The following is a 17304-nucleotide window of genomic DNA, read 5'->3' on the forward strand; positions in this document are numbered from 1 at the left end:
GTCTGTGTGTTCTTGGAAAAATTATACAATTTTAGCACATTGCATTTTCTGACCATGCACACACAAATTTTGATTGATATATAGAAGTCAGAGGCTTCTTCAGAACCGCTGAATCACAGACTGCTAGAGAAGATCCTTTCTTGCCCATAGCTACCAGCATCAATAACTCTATGAAGAACCTTGGATATTAAGAATTACATTTAATTTCCCCTTGGCATTAATGGAATCAATTAACTTTTTCATAAAAGTTTGATCATTTCTATTGCATAATACCAAGAGCAAGAACATTGAAATGACAAAGGTAAAAAAAAATATGAAATTTAAAATATTGTAGTGCTGCATACAATAAGATAAATTGATCCATTTGTCCAGTAGGGGTCAGCAAAACAAAAAAAAAAAAGAGCACATTAACTTTTTCATAAAAGTTCGATCATTTCTATCGCATAATACCAAGAGGAAGAACATTGAAATGACCAAGGTAAAAAAAATATGAAATTTAAAATATTGTAGTGCTGCATACAATAAGATATGTTGATCCATTTGTCCAGTAGGGGGCAGCAAAACAAAAAAAAGAGCACATTTCTCTCCAAAATGATTTTGTGCAAACATTAAAAAACGCTTGTTGGAGCATCTCTGACCCAGCAGTTTTCTCAGTGAATAACTGGTGGTCTTTACAACGTCAAATACCTGGAAACCAAGAAAGAACCTCATAATAGCAACATGAAGTTAAAGGAGTACTGATGTGAGCCGATGTTCAGAAGACATTCAGAAAAGAAAAACCGCATAGAAGAGCCAGGCTGATTCAACAGTGGATAAGAAATAGTTTTATTTGACTTAAACATAATTACAAGGAAACCAAACAGTCTGCAACATTCTAGCTTCAGTGGGAATCGCTCTAAGTGAATCACACTCAACACAGTAGGTCATCTCAAACTGCTTTTTATTACATCTTAAATAACAGTACATTTTAATATAGTTTCTATCTTGCATCCAGCTTTCGGTTGTACACTGACTGACTTTAAAATTAAATACAAAAGGTGAAAGGGAGGGGCAGTGGGGAACGGGTGCAGAGCTCTACAGTTATTTGATGGAGAAAGAGAAAAGGAAAAAGGAATTTAATTAATTTTTAATATTTTTTATTTGTTTTATTTTTTGCCAACTCCAGGCCTAACGCACAATTACAGCACATTTTTTTTGTACAGAATGTCGCAGAGAGAAAAAAAAAAAAAAAAAAAAAAAAAAAAACAGATCGGAAAATAAAGTTACTACTGCTAAAGAAAAAGCGTATTGTTTACAAGGAGAAGGGAACAACAGAAAGTTCTGCCATTCAAATGCTGCAAGACTTTTTTTCTCTCATTTTCTATAGAAGGTCAAAACAAAACAAAACAAAAAAGTTATAAAATGTTTCTGTAAATGGAATTTTGTTTTGCTACAGAAGGAATGAAAAATTTATTTGTTCCGTTTGGACTGTCCGTGTTTAGGTGAATGAATGTGTGTGTGTGTGTGTGTGTGTGTGCGTGTGTACATTTTAAGCATTTATGGTACTTCTAAAATTTGTGGAATCCCTCCCAAGAATGGACCGAGTAACCGTTTATGTTGCAGGGCTTGCTTCTCAAGTGCATAGCTTTGACATTTCAGTTGAATCATGTATGCACAGAGTAGCAAAAAAACAAAACAAAAAAAAAGAAAAAGAAAAATAGAAAGAAAAATATAAATACCATTGTATTGATATATTCAACAGGTTATTTTCTTAAAGAAAAACATCAAAAGGACTTAATTCCATATGCACCTTTTTAAGCAATTCTACAGCATGCGATTCTAAGAGATAACCCACCCATGGCAGACATCCAAAATCTTTTTTTTTTCTCGTTTTTAACTTAAAAAGTTTCAATATCATTATTTTCAAACATTGATTTATACAACATGTCATTCACAGAGTAGTAACTGCATTTCCAAGCCCGGAATGGGCACCTCTGTTAAAAAGAAACGTCCGGATTGCAACCAGGCTAAAAGAGGAAGTCGTCCCTACACAACCGAATCACATCACCGGTCCCGACCACGGGCAACACGAACCAGGGAGAACTAAACTAAACTAAAAGAGGAGAGGAAAGAAAGGAAAGAAAAAACAAAAAAAGAAAAAAGAAAGAGAAGGGGGGGCAGGGTGGATTATGATCTGATGGGTTAATCTTCATTTAATTATTCTACACTGTTGCCAGACAGAAAGGTGTAAGAATGGTTAAAATGTTTTGTTTTTTGTCATTTTTTTTCCTTTTTATTACATTTTAAAAACAAGCATTCATTATCATAAACAGCATGTGCTTGGTTAGTTAACGTTTTTTTTTTTTTCTTTAGACATTATCCTATATATGCAACGTTTAATTTTTGTGCAAACAAAGATCTGTGGACTACACTGGAAAAATAGAGAGAAAAAAAAAGCGAAAAAAAAAAACATTAAAGTATCATGGAGCTAAATATACAGAAGGGTGAGATGTGGCTTGAGGACTCCCTGTTGAAGCTGAATTCTCTCACTTTTGTTCTCCAGTGGGGTAAAGCTGGACTTAACGATGGCACCGTCTGGAGGTTGGTTTGCTTCTCCGCCTAAAAACAACATTCTCTAAAAACGTGTAAAGACTAAGAAATAAAACAAAGCTTTGATCCTCGTTTTAAACATTAAACTGAGTTCGCTGATCTACCTCTCTTCCAAAAAAAAAAAAGAAAAAAAAAAGGATAATAATGAACAGAGGAACAGAAACCAAACATGGTCAAAAAAAAAAAAAAAAAAAAAAAAAAAAAAAAACCGCTATGAAGAGTTAGATCACTGTCACGTAATAACCTTCACTCAGACCTGTGCATAATGAGGATGCAGGACACGCTTGCCGTGTGGTGGAGCAGTGGACGGGGTTTTCCGGATTTTTCATTTACTACCATACTTGTTGGGAGATATTGTTCCCCAGCAGCCCACTTTGAAATCACTAAATTCCTCAAGCTTTTCTTTTTATGGGGGGGATGAGGGTGGGGGGTGTTTTTCTTTCTTTCTTCTTTTTTTTTCCTTTTTCTTTTTTCTTAAGCTGAATGTGTGACAGACAATTGTGCTCTTTTAAATGAGAAGGAGAGAGAAGGAGAGAATTTTTGCCCTTGATAGTTTTTGGGGGGTGTTTGGAGTCAGTATTATGGTGTTTTGTCTTGTTTTTTTTTTGTTTTTTGTTTTTCAAAAAAGATTGGATATGCAATAAAAATGAACATTGTGATGTTGGAATGGTCTTGCACTCGACTTTGGAGTCCGGATGCCATCTGGAGAAAAAGACAAGGAGGAACGGGTTACAAACATTATTACACACATGGACAAAGTTAAAATGATCAAATAGATCAGAATTGTTTTTATTGCAAAAACATTTCATTATTAAGCTTGTATAATTATCAATTTTCACAAATCGTAAATGAAAATTACAAGATGAGAAGACTGTCCAACATGTTGCACTTTCACTCCCAACATCCAGAAGGCAGCAAATACCCTTCAGAAATTTATGCTGAAGGGTTAAGCTGATTAACCGAGATTTTATGCTTTTGTAACATTTTTCCAACAAACAATAGTGAATCTTAAATAAAGAATTTCAATATACACACAACTGCTACACTGTAAGAACAAAATCTTATCTTTAGTCTGATTTGTACACTAGAAATAACACTAAACTAACAGGCTTGTTTTAAGTCAATGATTCCTCAATGTTGATGAAAACGTAATAAGGAATCATTGACTTGAAACAAGCGCTGATATCTTACTGAAAAGTTCGTTTTTTGTTTCAAGTATTTGGCGTTAAAGTGAGGTTTGAAAATCTACGACTTCAACAACTGTTAAGCATGGTGGTGGCGGCGGCCTGCTTTGTTTCACTGCACAAAGAGGGTGAAAAAACTGGGACCATCACTTAATTATTACCAACTGAACAGCCAGATTTTTAAAAGCTGGATTTAACTGGGACAATAATCTCAAACACATCAATCACGTCGCCGTACAGTAAGACAACAAAAGATTCAAATGCATCATCAAAAGCCCAAAACTAAGATGAAATTCAGATGCTGACCTTCTGACTGGCGCTCTATATATGATTTCCTTTGATGAATTCAGAGAGAGCAGTGAACTCACCTGCAGACTCTAGTTCCAGATCTTGAGGAAGCTGTCCCAGGACCCTGTTGCCACTGCCATGCCGTCGTCGGTCACACCCAAGCAGCTCACCCGGTTGTCATGACCGGCCAGGACACCTTCAGACAGAGAAAACACAAGATTTTACTAAAACATGAGGCAAACACCCTTTCTAAATCTAGAAAGCATGTAAAAATGTTAAAAGGTTAAAGGTTAGAAACCAGAGAGCAGAATCAGATCCAGATTCTGGGTTCAGAATCCAGTAACTCAACATAAAATTGATTGGAGAAAAAAAATCATGCTGAGAATCATTTTTAATGATAAACAACACTTTCCCCATGTTTTGCAAACCTTCTTTGCACTCAAAACATCCAACCCACACTACTACTACTAATAATAATGTTAATCCTATACAGTTACAATGATATCAAAAACCAAACAGTGGAAGTTTTGACACTGAAAATCTGATCTAAGGACTCCAAGTAAAACCAGCTGCATTGTTCGACTCAGACTTCCTGTTCTAAACCAAACAACAAATTATTGGCATAAATGAGGAAACAAAAAAGAAAAAAATGTAGGACTGCAGAAGTAAATCGTTTCAGTCGATTAGTGAAATTGATTTTTTTAAATATAAGACCAAAAAATGCAGACAAGTTCAAGTACAGGTGCATTAATAATAATTAGAGATGAAGTCAGTTATTTATATTTCTTCACCAACCAGCAGACGGAAAAATGCTTGGATTTGAAGAAAGATATCTTTCAGTGCAGCGAATATCCACATTTCAACGCTCAAGCTGGTTATTCTTGTTGTCACAACCGAAAAATAAATTTATACAAAGACTGAAATGGGAACATATGCAATTTAACTCCTTTAAAACATTTACAGTCAAAATGTATAAATCATGCCACATAAAATACAAAACATTTTATTTCTTGAATAACTAAATATGTTTGGGGAAAAAAAAAACAGGCCTCGCCTACTAAAGATAACTATTTAGTTTGCTGTATGCAAGTTAGCAGGCAGCACGCACTCCCATATGTTTACATGAAATTCAGCTGAATCCAGTAAATGATTGCTCAGACTCATTTCCATATGTTGTGTAAAAGATTTGTCATATTGAAGGACTTCCGTTGAATAAAGGCTGCTTACAAAACAACTGTGTTGTAAATGCTGGACCAAACAAGTGTGTGACACTTATTACAACACAACTGAAAAGAACCTAAATATGAAATAAGGATGGACTTTTAGCCTAAAGAAATACAAAGATAAACTATAAGACTTGATAAAAAAAACAAAAAACAAAAAAAAACAAGGGTCTAGACGGTTTACTGCATTCGATCCATTTCAGTTCTGGAAGGCCTATGTGATGTTTATGTGATAAGGAACAAGCCTAAACTCTTAAAAACCTACATTTTACTAAAGAAAAATGCTAATGTTTTATGTCTCCTTTTTGATTTGTACCAAAAACTTTTATTCTGACATCACAAGCAGCCTTAACTACAATATTGCTCAGAGGTAAAAACCCTCTGCTTCTGATAAACACACAAATGATGCAAGTTTTTCCCGTAAGTACGCAGCCGTCACGCAGCAACCTGTGATTATGTTAGGAGTATCTGTTGTATTTCAAAAGGAGAACAGCTAAACACCTACATGAATCTGTACCTCTAACACGCTAAATAAAGGACTGATCCTTAAATTTCCACCTGGTCATCTTAAACTGCAGCCATGAAGCCGGGCAGCTCACCCTCGGGGGCGTCTGACACTGGCTGTGTTTTAATAATGGGACAGTCAGTGCCTATAAAAGGCTGGCGGAGCCATTTTTCTCTCTGAATAGCACTTCATAGCTTTGTTTGGACATGCTGACAAGTGGCTGAACAATGAGCTGTGAGACTTTCCAGATATAACAGTGGAAAGCTAAGGTATTCCCATCATGACAAACCACTGGCATTTTCTAAAACAGGCTGCATGGAGCGGGATGAGGAAAGTTTTATGGAAATGTCTTCACCAACTAATCTGTAAATTTCCTGCTCACGTTTGTCAGATTTCACCAGAATTTCTTAACATTTTTCATTACTCAGACTAAAACTTTTAGGCGTTTCTCTTGGCGGTTTTACAATATTTCAGTCTAAGATATTAACCTATAACCTCCTTGAATGGAGTAGTGTTTGAGTCCAGTTCCACCAATGAGCAAATGGCTCATTGCTAAAATTAGCTTTCAGTCTTTGGAGCCTGAAAGCTCCAAAATAGATACTGGGCCTATAACCTAGTGCTCAACTTTATTTGAAATCTCTAACTTTTGAACCTGTTAAATAAGGAATAGAAAGTACACTACTAAAAAGCACTGATGAAAATTTACTACTGAACTCAAAGCAAAATGTAACAGTTGAACAACCACAGGTCAAGTTCAATCTAAATGTTATCTGACCAAACAGGAAGTGAAATTACCTTTTGAATTAAAGTGCATCTTAGACGTCAAGAAAAAAAAAAAGGCTAGAATGTTAAAAAACAAAAACGCTTTGGAAGTCACAAAATGTAATAAAAAAAAAAATGCTGATTAAAAACAACTTGATATTTTTCCAAGATCAACTACAGAATATCTCGGTGCATTTATGACATCTGGAGTCGTAAAGTTAAGTCTGGGTGGTTTTAGGACCTTCCAGAGGCGGTGGAGGTCGAGTTCTGCCGCCGCGTATCGTTTCAGTTCAGAGCGTCTTTTCCAGCATGGCTCACCTGCGCGGTCGCCCTTCAAAGTGTCCCAGACGTTGCAGTTGAAGTCGTCGTAGCCAGCCAGCAGCAAGCGGCCACTCTTGGAGAATGCTACGGAGGTGATGCCGCAGATGATGTTGTCATGTGAGTAAACCATCAGCTCCTGGTCGGCACGCAGGTCAAACAGCCGGCAGGTAGCGTCGTCTGAGCCCGTGGCAAAGGCGTTGCCATTGGGGAAGAACTGCAAAAGGAAAGGAAACTAAGTATTCGTATCCCTTTGTAAAACAAAATAAAAATATATTTTTCATGTTTATTTCTCTGCAGATAATCTTTTGTTGATATTTATGACATAAACTATACTCAGAGAGTACAGTTTATTTTAATCATTCAATATGCAGAATAAACTTAATGTAATTATTTTTAAAGGAGCCATTTTTCCCCAGGTTACTCCAATGCACAGCAGGACATGTTGCTTCAATTTGTCTCCTTGTTTTTAATTCTGCACCCATAAACTAAAAAACATGAACATAAATTAGTTTTTCTCGCTAGTCAAGTATTTTCTGAAAGCTATGGAGATGATGAGAAGGCATGTTTTCACAACAGCAACCTCTTCCAGGAACCGGGGTAGCTTTCTGGGGCCATTATTACCCCCCATGCATTTACACTGCATTTAACAGGAGATGAAAACGTATCCCACCAAAAGGCAAATTCTGACAGTGTGGCGCAAATCATTTTCAAATGGCAAATTAAAAAAGAGAAACATTTTAATCAGCAATTTATGTTTAACATAATCTACAGATGAGATTTTCTGCCGTCTATAATAGGTTTCACATAATTTTCTGTGATCGAAACAAACACCTGCTAGTAGATATTATTAGTGTCAAAATAACTACATTCCCCAACGGTAAACGATGAGAAAGAAAAAAAAAAAAAACATTACTTTTATGGTCAAAATAAGAGTCTACTGGCAGATAGGAAATGACGCCCAGATGGTACGTAACAATCCAATCATCACTGCACGCTCTGACAAGCAAACTAGCTTTTCAGTCCAAATAAAAGGGCGTTGACATACAGGTAACCCTGGTCAGATCTGTATATGTGAGGTTTGTGTGTGTTTTTCGTACACAGATGGCATTGATGTCTGACTCGTGGCCAGTGAAGGTCTGTCGGCACATTCCTTCTCTGATGTCCCAGAGCTTGGCTGAGGCATCACAGGCTCCAGACACAAACAGTCTGCTGTCCGGCGACAGCGAGAGGCTCATCACATCACCGGTGTGACCAGCAAACGTAGTGGTCTGCTGACCAGTTTCAATGTCCCACAGAGCACTGCAAAGAAGAAGAAGAAGAAAAAAAAAAAAAAAACAGCGTAAAAATACTTTCAAAAGTTCTCTTCAAAATAAGAAATTAGCAATGATTGCATATAAACTGTTTTTTTTTTTAACCAAAACAAACCCAATATTTGGGAAGTGACTGAATTTTATGAAATCCAAATCTAATGCATATGTTTAAAGTATTATTGTCGATAGTCATCTAAAGAATGCTTTCACCAGTTACCATTGAATGTGACTTGGCTGTATTGTATTACAATTTGCAGCTAATGTAACTATATCTAGTTGGACCCAGATGTGAACACAACTGCATTCTGAATTTGGACCAAACTGATTTCGGTGATTGGATACTAACAGGATCAGGTCAAACAAGATGGTAGTTTTCCATCACTCAACTATGAAAACCCAAGGAATACATTGGTGAAAAAAAAACTACAATATCCAAATGATTAAATCTCCAAAAGCAAAAATGTGATTTATTAAGAAAATAAATGTACCGCCCAACCGCAGATTGACACTAAAGGAAGAATAAGTGATTTACAATGTTCAAATAGTGATGAAACATAACTTAAGGTTTGCATTTACACTGATTTTGTCCAGAAATGTAGTTGCTGCAATATGCCAACTCACCAGGTGGTGTCTCCAGAGCTCGTGACAATCTGGTTGTCATCCAGGAAGCGACAGCAGGACAAGTAACCTGAACAAAATCAAACCCGCAGATTAACCGATGTAACATGTATTCTCAACTTATAAGTCATAAGGACTGCATATTATTTTTCTTTGTGTAGAAGAAGGGACCTGACTTCAAATACTCATCACACCCACAGAGGAGGCTATGTGAGCTGCATGTGGGAGGGAGGGGAGATGAATCGACTAATTCTCCACAAAACAAACAAAAAAACACTCTGGGGCATCTCCTGGTTCATGACTTGCTTCCATAATTCATCCAATACTAGCTGGCAGAGTGCATTCACCCCTCCCTGTAGTGAAGGAACTGGAACTAAAGTGCTGACACACTTCCTGCGTCATGTGACACTGATCAGATGAATGCTCCTTGCTTAAGTGCTCAACACTTTCATTTGTCTGCGATGATACGAGGTTTAACCACCAACCCATATGAAAAAGATCGGACCGACACCTTTTAGGCCCAGTGATCGCAATGCTTAGAATGATGATAAAAAAAACAACGAGGTTCCAACAGATTCTTTACTTCTGCAGACTTGATTTTCAAGTACAGAACATTGGGTTTTATCTGCATGCTTCTTCAACATGTAGCAATACAATGCTGGAGCTGGCTTCTGATTTGGCAGAGTTGGATATTTTAACCTAAACTAGACTCTATTTTGCAATAATAAATACAGATTCTTTAAGGCATATTTTGTTATTTTTCATTTACTTTTGTTTGCAAGTTTTTAGGAAATTTCTCAGAGCTTTGTCTGGAATCTAAACTAGGCCCTGTTGAAGAACCGCCAGTTTAAAATAGTAAAGTCCACAGAAGGCAGCGAGTTCTGATTTTTGAGGTTTCATTTCCTGGTGCTGTCAGTAACTCAATGAGTTGGATTGAAACTCAAGATTAATGAGGCAGATTGCAGATTGTTCAATGACAAGTGGAAAAAAGTAAAATTTCCCTCACTTTTCAAACACTTTGATTTTGATTTTATAGGCAGTAGAAATGGGAAAGAAGCTTAAATGATTTGATTTACTCTGATTAGCTTTGTTCCATACTTGGAAAATGAATGGAATTTTTAGATCTGTTAAGACTGGGTAGGAACTTTCAAACCTTAAATTTCACTATACGAGAAGGAAGAAACTTGTAAGTAATATAAAGTCCTGTGAGACAAAACTGACTATTTACTGTTTGATGTATTCAGTCTTGCACCAAAGCGGTGTCAAATGTTAAGCTCCTGGAAATTCAGCAATCACTGACTTGTTTAGACAAAATGAAGTCATGAAGTTTTTATCCTAATGTTAATTCACAGTAACTAGAGGAACAAGACCAAGCAACTTGCTATTGACATGATAATGCACGTGACAAAAATTTGAAAGCAGAATATCAGTTAATTAAAACCCAAAACATATAAATCTGCAATATGGAGTTAAACATTGTTTCAATAGTTGTTGAATACTTACGAATAATCATTTTGCTCAATAATATCAGTGACAAGTTTCTTTTTTATATTTTTTTTAAGGCTTTAGAACCTCTGACTTCAAGTGGACTGAGTTTTTATATCATTTGGAAAACCAACATGACAAGAATCATGACTTAAACATACCTGTGTTTCTTTTTAACATATACTTTCTCGACAAATCTGAGTGACTCACCAAAATTGTCAACAAACCGATGGACAAACCAGAATCGAGGTAACCCAAAAGTCCCGCCTACCTGTGTGTCCGGCCAGCTCACGGCTGACGCGCACATTTCCTTCACGGGTCTTCAGGTTGTAGATGGAGCAGATATTGTCCAGGCCACCACAGGCAACGTAGTTCCCAGAAGGGGCATAAGCGCACGTCATCACCCAGGAGGAGCGCAGCGGGATGGCATGGACCTGGAGGAGAGCAGAACGATTTAATATTAGATAGTTTGCAGCGACAGATGGAAGAGTGAGAGAGAATTCAGTCTGCAAAATTAACCTTTCAAGGGCGCAAAGCCCTCCATACAAAACACTTCATTGGCACAAACACAATATGCATAGTACTTTGTCAATTTAAATAACATTCCTTCGAAATGTGGAAGTTAGTTCATATTTTGGAGGTTTTTCCATAGCATGTGCTTTGATGAAGAGGTAGAAAATATTTAACCTTAGCAAACAAACATTTTATCCCGATTAAAATCCCTTTTTAAATACTCCACTTTCAATTTATAGCATTGGTCTAAAACATATCCTAAAGGATATTTTTAAAAACTTTTAAAATGATTAAAACTTATGATTTAAAGTTTTTCTCATGTTAATATTTTTGACATACGATTCTTTTTTTAATTTGCTGAATAAAAACTGCTAATTTCTTCAGACAGGAATGCTCACCTGACTTGTTTTATTTCTTTAAATAAAGTCTTTAATTTACTTTGTTTAGGAATTACATCTAATTAGCTGCTTGTAACAGACAACAGACTGTAAACCTTTTCTATTTGAGAATATTTTGAGATGATTATTCACAAATAAAGTAATCAGAATTGCAACACGACTGAGGTTTTTACCTTGTTCGTGGTGTAGCTGTCCCAAATAATGAGTTTGCCATCCTGGGAGGCGCTGACCAAAAGCCTTCAGAAAGACAGACAGAATTTTCTTTTTTAAATAATTACTTTTTAAATCTTTTGCTACGAACCTGCAGACAAAAATGACTAGAGCAAAGAGGGACATGAACATCTTAAATATCCTAAATATTTTAATAAGCTCCACTTTTTAAGAATGAAAACAGCAAATTTTATTTAAAAATCGACTATTTTCTCACAAAATATATTTATTTAGAACACCACCCAGTAATGTTTTCATTATGAGGACCAATTCAAAACAACCTTAATCTACAGAGTCCTCTCAGGTCCCCTCTGTGGATGTCATTTGGTATCTGGGTGAATCCAACAAGAGTAACCACAGCGACGGTCCCAAAGCACTTTGGTACAGGAGGAGCTCTGAACAAAGCAAGGGCTGCAGGGACCGTGCCAGTCTTAACTACAGTACTGACAGTAATGAGTTCAAATGAAGACAATTCTGCTCAAAGTACAACATAAGCCCGACTTTATTATGATTAATCTGTTCTGGACATGAGCTAAAAGTATTGTTCACATTATATGCAAGAGAAACAAAGGAGCTTTTGGTATACTGAGAGGAATAAAATATGTCCAGTTTGGATCAGACTGTGTAACGCAGGAGTCAGAGCGTCAGCTGAGAGACAATGATTCAACGCTTTGGGGCACTGATCCCTCAAGGGAAGACGAGGTGGAGACTTTCGGGGATAAGAGCATCTATGAGTTATATCCACCAAATTCTCATTTTAAAAATAAATATTGTGGTTAAAGATTGGATCAGGTTAAAAATATCCTAGTGTTGTGTAGGATGAATTATAAAAAGGTAGAACAATCAGGCAAAATATGACTTAAATGGGCTTACTTTCTTTTTAAGGTTTCCCTTTATTATTTTCACAGATGACTATGAAATAACATTTAGGCATATAATGTAAGATATAATATTGATATAAGATTGATTTTGCAGCCATAATTTGTCAAAGATATGCTTTGAGGATTCGAAACTGCTTATGTAGATGTTTTCATGTCCTATGAAAAATCTACATGAATTTAGAGAAATATAGCATCATAAAACTTAATGTCTCACTGATTTGAATAGTGAGAAACATTTTGTGTAGAAGAGTGGGACTTTTTCAGATTGTTAAAAATCTATCACTCTTTATATTTTTTTTTAAAAGTGTAAACAGTGTCTTTGTTTTCTGTGTTTACTAATCTTATAACCACTCTACTTTAGCTGAAGGCCGTAGTTTCTCTTTGTCGTGACTAGACAAATGTTGAGGTGACCATGTTGATTCAAGCAACCCCAATGAATACATTGCTGGCTGAAAAGAGTAAAAGTCTAAGGAAGACCTTTGGTGATCAAACTCAACACCAGTTTCCACAAAGGTTGACTCCATTTTGAGTATTTTCCCTACCCTCATGCCACATCCCAGTGCACACAAACATGACACACCAAGACGCAAAACAGCACAGACTCGAGCTTCCAGCACATGTTCAATCAGCTCTCACAGCAACAAATGTTTTACTATTTTCAGTTTACACAGACAAGAATGCTTATTGTAATAATCGATCAAAAACGAATAGTAAAACTGAAGATAATGAACTGAAGGACGTCATGGTGAACTCATTTCACATGCAGAAGGAAGCAACTCGCAAAAATAAACCATTTCACATTTGTTTCCTGGAATCAGACCAGGAAGACAGGATTGGTGAGAAAAAAACCCCACACACGCAACTGAATGAATTTACCTTGAATCAGTCCCCCAGTGCATGGCATAGATCTTAGCCAAATGTCCCCTCAGCGTCCGTCTAGTCCGCATCTGAATTCGGCCAACGGGGTCAATGTTTGCTGTGATCTAAGCAGGATGAAAGTGAGACAGAAAGGACGACCCTCAAAATGTGTACTTATGTGGCCAGAGTGAACACCATCGAAAACAAAATGAAAGCCAGTTACTGATTACGAGTGATATTTCTTACCTGAGACAGGGTAGCATCTGCACACGCTTTCCTGGCATCCTGTAAAAAAAAAAAAAAAAGAAAAAAGACTCGGTTATAATCAAGCACAAAAGAAATAGGTTTGACTTGCAAATAAGAGTAATAATATTGAAAAGCAATGTGAAAAATGAGTAAGCGTCATTTTTATTAGAGTAGGGCTGAAACGATTAATCAGATTAATCATGAAGAATTGATTATTCAAGTAATCGTCAACTACTTTAACTAGAGTAAACAAACAAAAAAAGCCATTTGCTGTGAGAACACATTCACAGGAATAATTAAGCCAAAACTGTACAAAAAATATATTAATTTTAATTGAAGAAAATATTTATTCGGAAATATTTTCTAGCCAAAACTCAGGTGGCAGTTTTAGCTTCACCTAGTTCTACTTCTGCAACACAATCTCCTATTAATAACCTTTTGCATCCAATTATTAATTGGTCAACCAACAGATGAGTATTTTTAGCTGCAGATGCCTTATTTGCAACAAATGATCTAGCATATACTAAAGGAACGACATTCTATTGCATTTTAGGTAATACAATGTTTATTTTCTTGTTTATAAAGGAATTGAACCATCTATTTGTATATTTTAATGTATTTCTAGTGGTTAATTGATTTTCAAAAGAAAAATCTGATTAACCGATTCATCGTCAGAATAATTGATAGATTAATCAGTTACTAAGAATTGTTAGTTGCAGCCCTATATATGTGAGTAACAGATTTAATCTTCAATCTACAAAGCGATTAGTAGCAGCACAAGTAGAAAGTTCAAAAGCTGTGGTGAGTCTGGATTTGGAACCTCAGTAAAACTAAACAAGATGGGAAAAACTGGGGCTTACTCTGATCTGGTTCTTGAGCTGCTCAGCCTCCTGGCGTAGCTGATCCAGTTCACTCATTTTCCTCTGCTAATGGTGTGCTTCTCTCCGCCGCCTAGACTCTTACCAATCTAAAGAAGACAACGACAAGCCTAACATCAATACAAGTGCGTCCTTTTCAGCTCTATGAACACATGGAGATTGCATTTTAATGACACAGGTTAGTTCCCCCTTTTAGTAATTGGTAGAAATGTGATTTTTTTTTTTCCTCTAATGCCACGAATTTATGGACACAGTAAGGTCAACAAAATGCAGTTTCTCTTCTATCCTTTCTGTGTGGCTCAGACAAAGTGGATGCGGATCACTTTTGAGACAGCTCAAGACTTGTCCTTGCCAGCTTGAAGCCGTAACCTAGCAACAAGCACAAGGCAGCTACTTGGGATAACAAATTTGAGGAGGATGTTGAATTTGTTCGTTCTTCACCCAAACAGAGGCAAACGACTTGGAACAATGAGTGGCCATTACAAGTCCTTGAATGCCAAACGGGACTGGGAGAGAGAGGGGGAGAAAAAAAGGTGTAAAAAAAATGTCCATTAATCCTAGCCCCCAACTCTCGGATAGAGGGCCTAAACATACCCCTAATAATTTGTTAAAATTAAGGATTTTTGTGTCCAGATATTTAAAAAAAAACAAAACAAAAAAAAAAAGCAGAGAGGAGACCACCAGGGTTTCCCTGCACCTCTGTAGCCGCAGGTGAAAGGCGTCAACGCTCTGGCCTGTGGGCTCTCAACTGCCCTCCAATGTCATTCCTGTAATCCTGGGACACAGTTGATTCAGCTTCTCCAGCCAAATCCGGTTAAGACAAAACCTGCTGATGATCCTAAAAGCAGTGGCCATTCCGCTGACCCCAATCCTCTGGTTCACCCTCTTAGCAATGATACTTTCACTGGCCGTTCAAAATGAACGGATAACAGAAAATTTAGAAAAAGTCACCATATGCTTTTGAGGCCTTGTTAGAAAATAAGTTAAATGCAAGAAGCCGCTGGTATTGCAGGGCATAAAAACAGGAAATGACATTTCTAATGGCATCTTTAGTTACACCAACTCAGTCAAGTTGCTCAACTTAAGGAAAAGAGAAAAAAGACATTTATATACCTTGCCCTTTTTCAATTATTTTCAGTTACTGTATACAAAACGTTGCACATAAATTAATTTTAAAAGTATATACAACTAACTAGAGTCAAATGGAATAACTATCTGCCCAACTCAATCCATCTACAGCAATAACTGTTATAACCTTACCTCGCTGTGTCTCGGTTTGGATTTATGTCCTTTGTCCTGAAGGCTGATGAGACGTTCTGAATGAACACCTTATCCTACATGCGCCTGAGACTTTATCTGTCACCTGATTGGACAATGCTTCTAAATGGGTCTATCTAAGCAAGGTGCCTTAGCCTCTTAATCTTCACGATGAAAACGTCTCATGATAATATTGCTGTAGTATTCTCATCTTCTCAACAAATGACCCTAAGGATAATGGGTAAAAGAAAAGTGATGTTTATGCCAACAAAACAAACAGAACTCATATTGAGCATACGGTTATATTTAAAATACTAGACTTTATTTTCCTGGTTGAGAAAGTTTAGAAATACTTCTAAGCATACTTCTGCTGTGAAGCATTGGACTTTTAGTCTAAACTAAATGAGGAAAATTTACCCAAAACAATAACCAGAACTAAAAAATGTTTGATATTCAGAATATTCCTAACATGAAGGTCAACTGTGTTTCACTACCACTGTTGTGAATCAGTCATGACTGGCACGCACATCTGTCTGAGATGAGACTTGAGATTCACAACTTCTTACTACAATAGGACAGTTTTCACCTTTTGTGGGCCCAAAAGCCAGTAAAGCACCAAATTTAAGGTGTGTTTATAAAAGCAGTTGCATTTATAAGTAAAGTTGGCAAATAGTATGGTGATTGGTCTGGTGACTGGGTCTGGTCACTTTCTGACTTTACTGTTGGTCAGAAAATCAAACATTTCCCCACTTTTGAACACATTATCCAAGAGTCACCGGGTCTCACTGAAAACAATCTTTGGTGCCTTTAGTGTCCTTTGCCATTTTGGTCCTTTTGCAATCAACTTTTTTTGGATATGAAAAATAAGTGCCTTCCCCACATTGAACAGGATACAATGTGGGGAAAGCTTCACAATCCACAGTGGTGGATTTGCTATTTTAAAAGAACAGGATACAATTTCTGCCACAGAATTGTAAGGCGCAGCAATACGCTGGAGCTGCCGCTTCTGTCTGTTAGGACCTGCTGAGACAGGGCTCAGCTGTGCTTCAGTTCGATTCCCCTGTGGGAGAAACCTGAACACAGCACAGCACTCTGCTGTAACCCTAATCATTAGCACCAGCACTTCGTTTACGAAGCAGAAGAACATGTCTTCCTTTAAGTTTTGTCTCCATGTTAACAGAGATAGAAATGAATAAACCTAGAAAACCTAGATTTCAGAAAAAACAGAAATACAGGGGGAGAATTATCTATATATGGTATATTGTTAAATGTCCTCAAAACCAAGAAGATTAAAGATTTATTAATGACATTTTAAACGATTATCTTGTGACAAGGGCAAATTCACAATGGTACAACTTCCATTCCACTGGCAACTCTGTGGCTAATGGAAGATAATGTAAATTTCCACTCCAGAGCCACAAGATACAGGAAGTCTATTTGTGCCCTCCTTGCGAACGTTTCATTGAATTGGCAAAGGGGCTATTTGACCCAAAGCAGACTTTACCAGACAACAGGAAGACTGAAAGAGCAAAGTTGCTATGTTTCACTCTTTTGAGCTTTAAACCTCTGCCATTCAAAATGCTGGCAGCGCATTAGATCTGAGGGTCGAGAAAAGGAATTGCATTCTCCAGGAAATCCAAAGATGGTGATGCTAACAGTGCTAATAGTTACAGATGCTAAAGAGTTTAAAATGTAAACCCTGTAATAATTGTATTTTAAAATAGTAAACGTTGTTCGTAGTGATTCCACACTCAGTGTGATGTACTCTCTGCTTTATA

The 17304-nt window shown here is 36.8% G+C and overlaps 1 protein-coding gene across 3 annotated transcripts in view; it reads right to left on the reverse strand.

The window, feature by feature from the left end:
• Positions 1-2999: 2999 nt before the first annotated feature.
• The window catches only part of LOC103151256 (guanine nucleotide-binding protein G(I)/G(S)/G(T) subunit beta-1), a 30387-nt gene continuing 16082 nt past the window's right edge, over positions 3000-17304 (reverse strand). The window contains exons 1-11 of one of the 3 annotated variants that reach the window (XM_016681296.1): positions 15530-15631; positions 14252-14358; positions 13392-13430; positions 13164-13270; positions 11370-11433; positions 10557-10719; positions 8804-8870; positions 7970-8171; positions 6870-7086; positions 4142-4257; positions 3000-3291 (exon numbers count right to left, since the gene is read on the reverse strand). In XM_016681296.1, the coding sequence (XP_016536782.1) occupies positions 4151-4257; positions 6870-7086; positions 7970-8171; positions 8804-8870; positions 10557-10719; positions 11370-11433; positions 13164-13270; positions 13392-13430; positions 14252-14308 (1023 nt within the window). In that variant the 5' untranslated portion in view covers positions 14309-14358; positions 15530-15631 and the 3' untranslated portion in view covers positions 3000-3291; positions 4142-4150. Of the gene's footprint in view, positions 3292-4141; positions 4258-6869; positions 7087-7969; positions 8172-8803; positions 8871-10556; positions 10720-11369; positions 11434-13163; positions 13271-13391; positions 13431-14251; positions 14359-14966; positions 14989-15529; positions 15632-17304 lie in introns of those variants that run through there. The other 2 variants (XM_016681297.1, XM_007571212.2) reach the window with 2 other exon arrangements.

The sequence above is a fragment of the Poecilia formosa genome, unplaced genomic scaffold (genome assembly GCF_000485575.1).
Source record: "Poecilia formosa unplaced genomic scaffold, Poecilia_formosa-5.1.2 Scaffold276, whole genome shotgun sequence".
NCBI lineage: Eukaryota > Metazoa > Chordata > Actinopteri > Cyprinodontiformes > Poeciliidae > Poecilia > Poecilia formosa.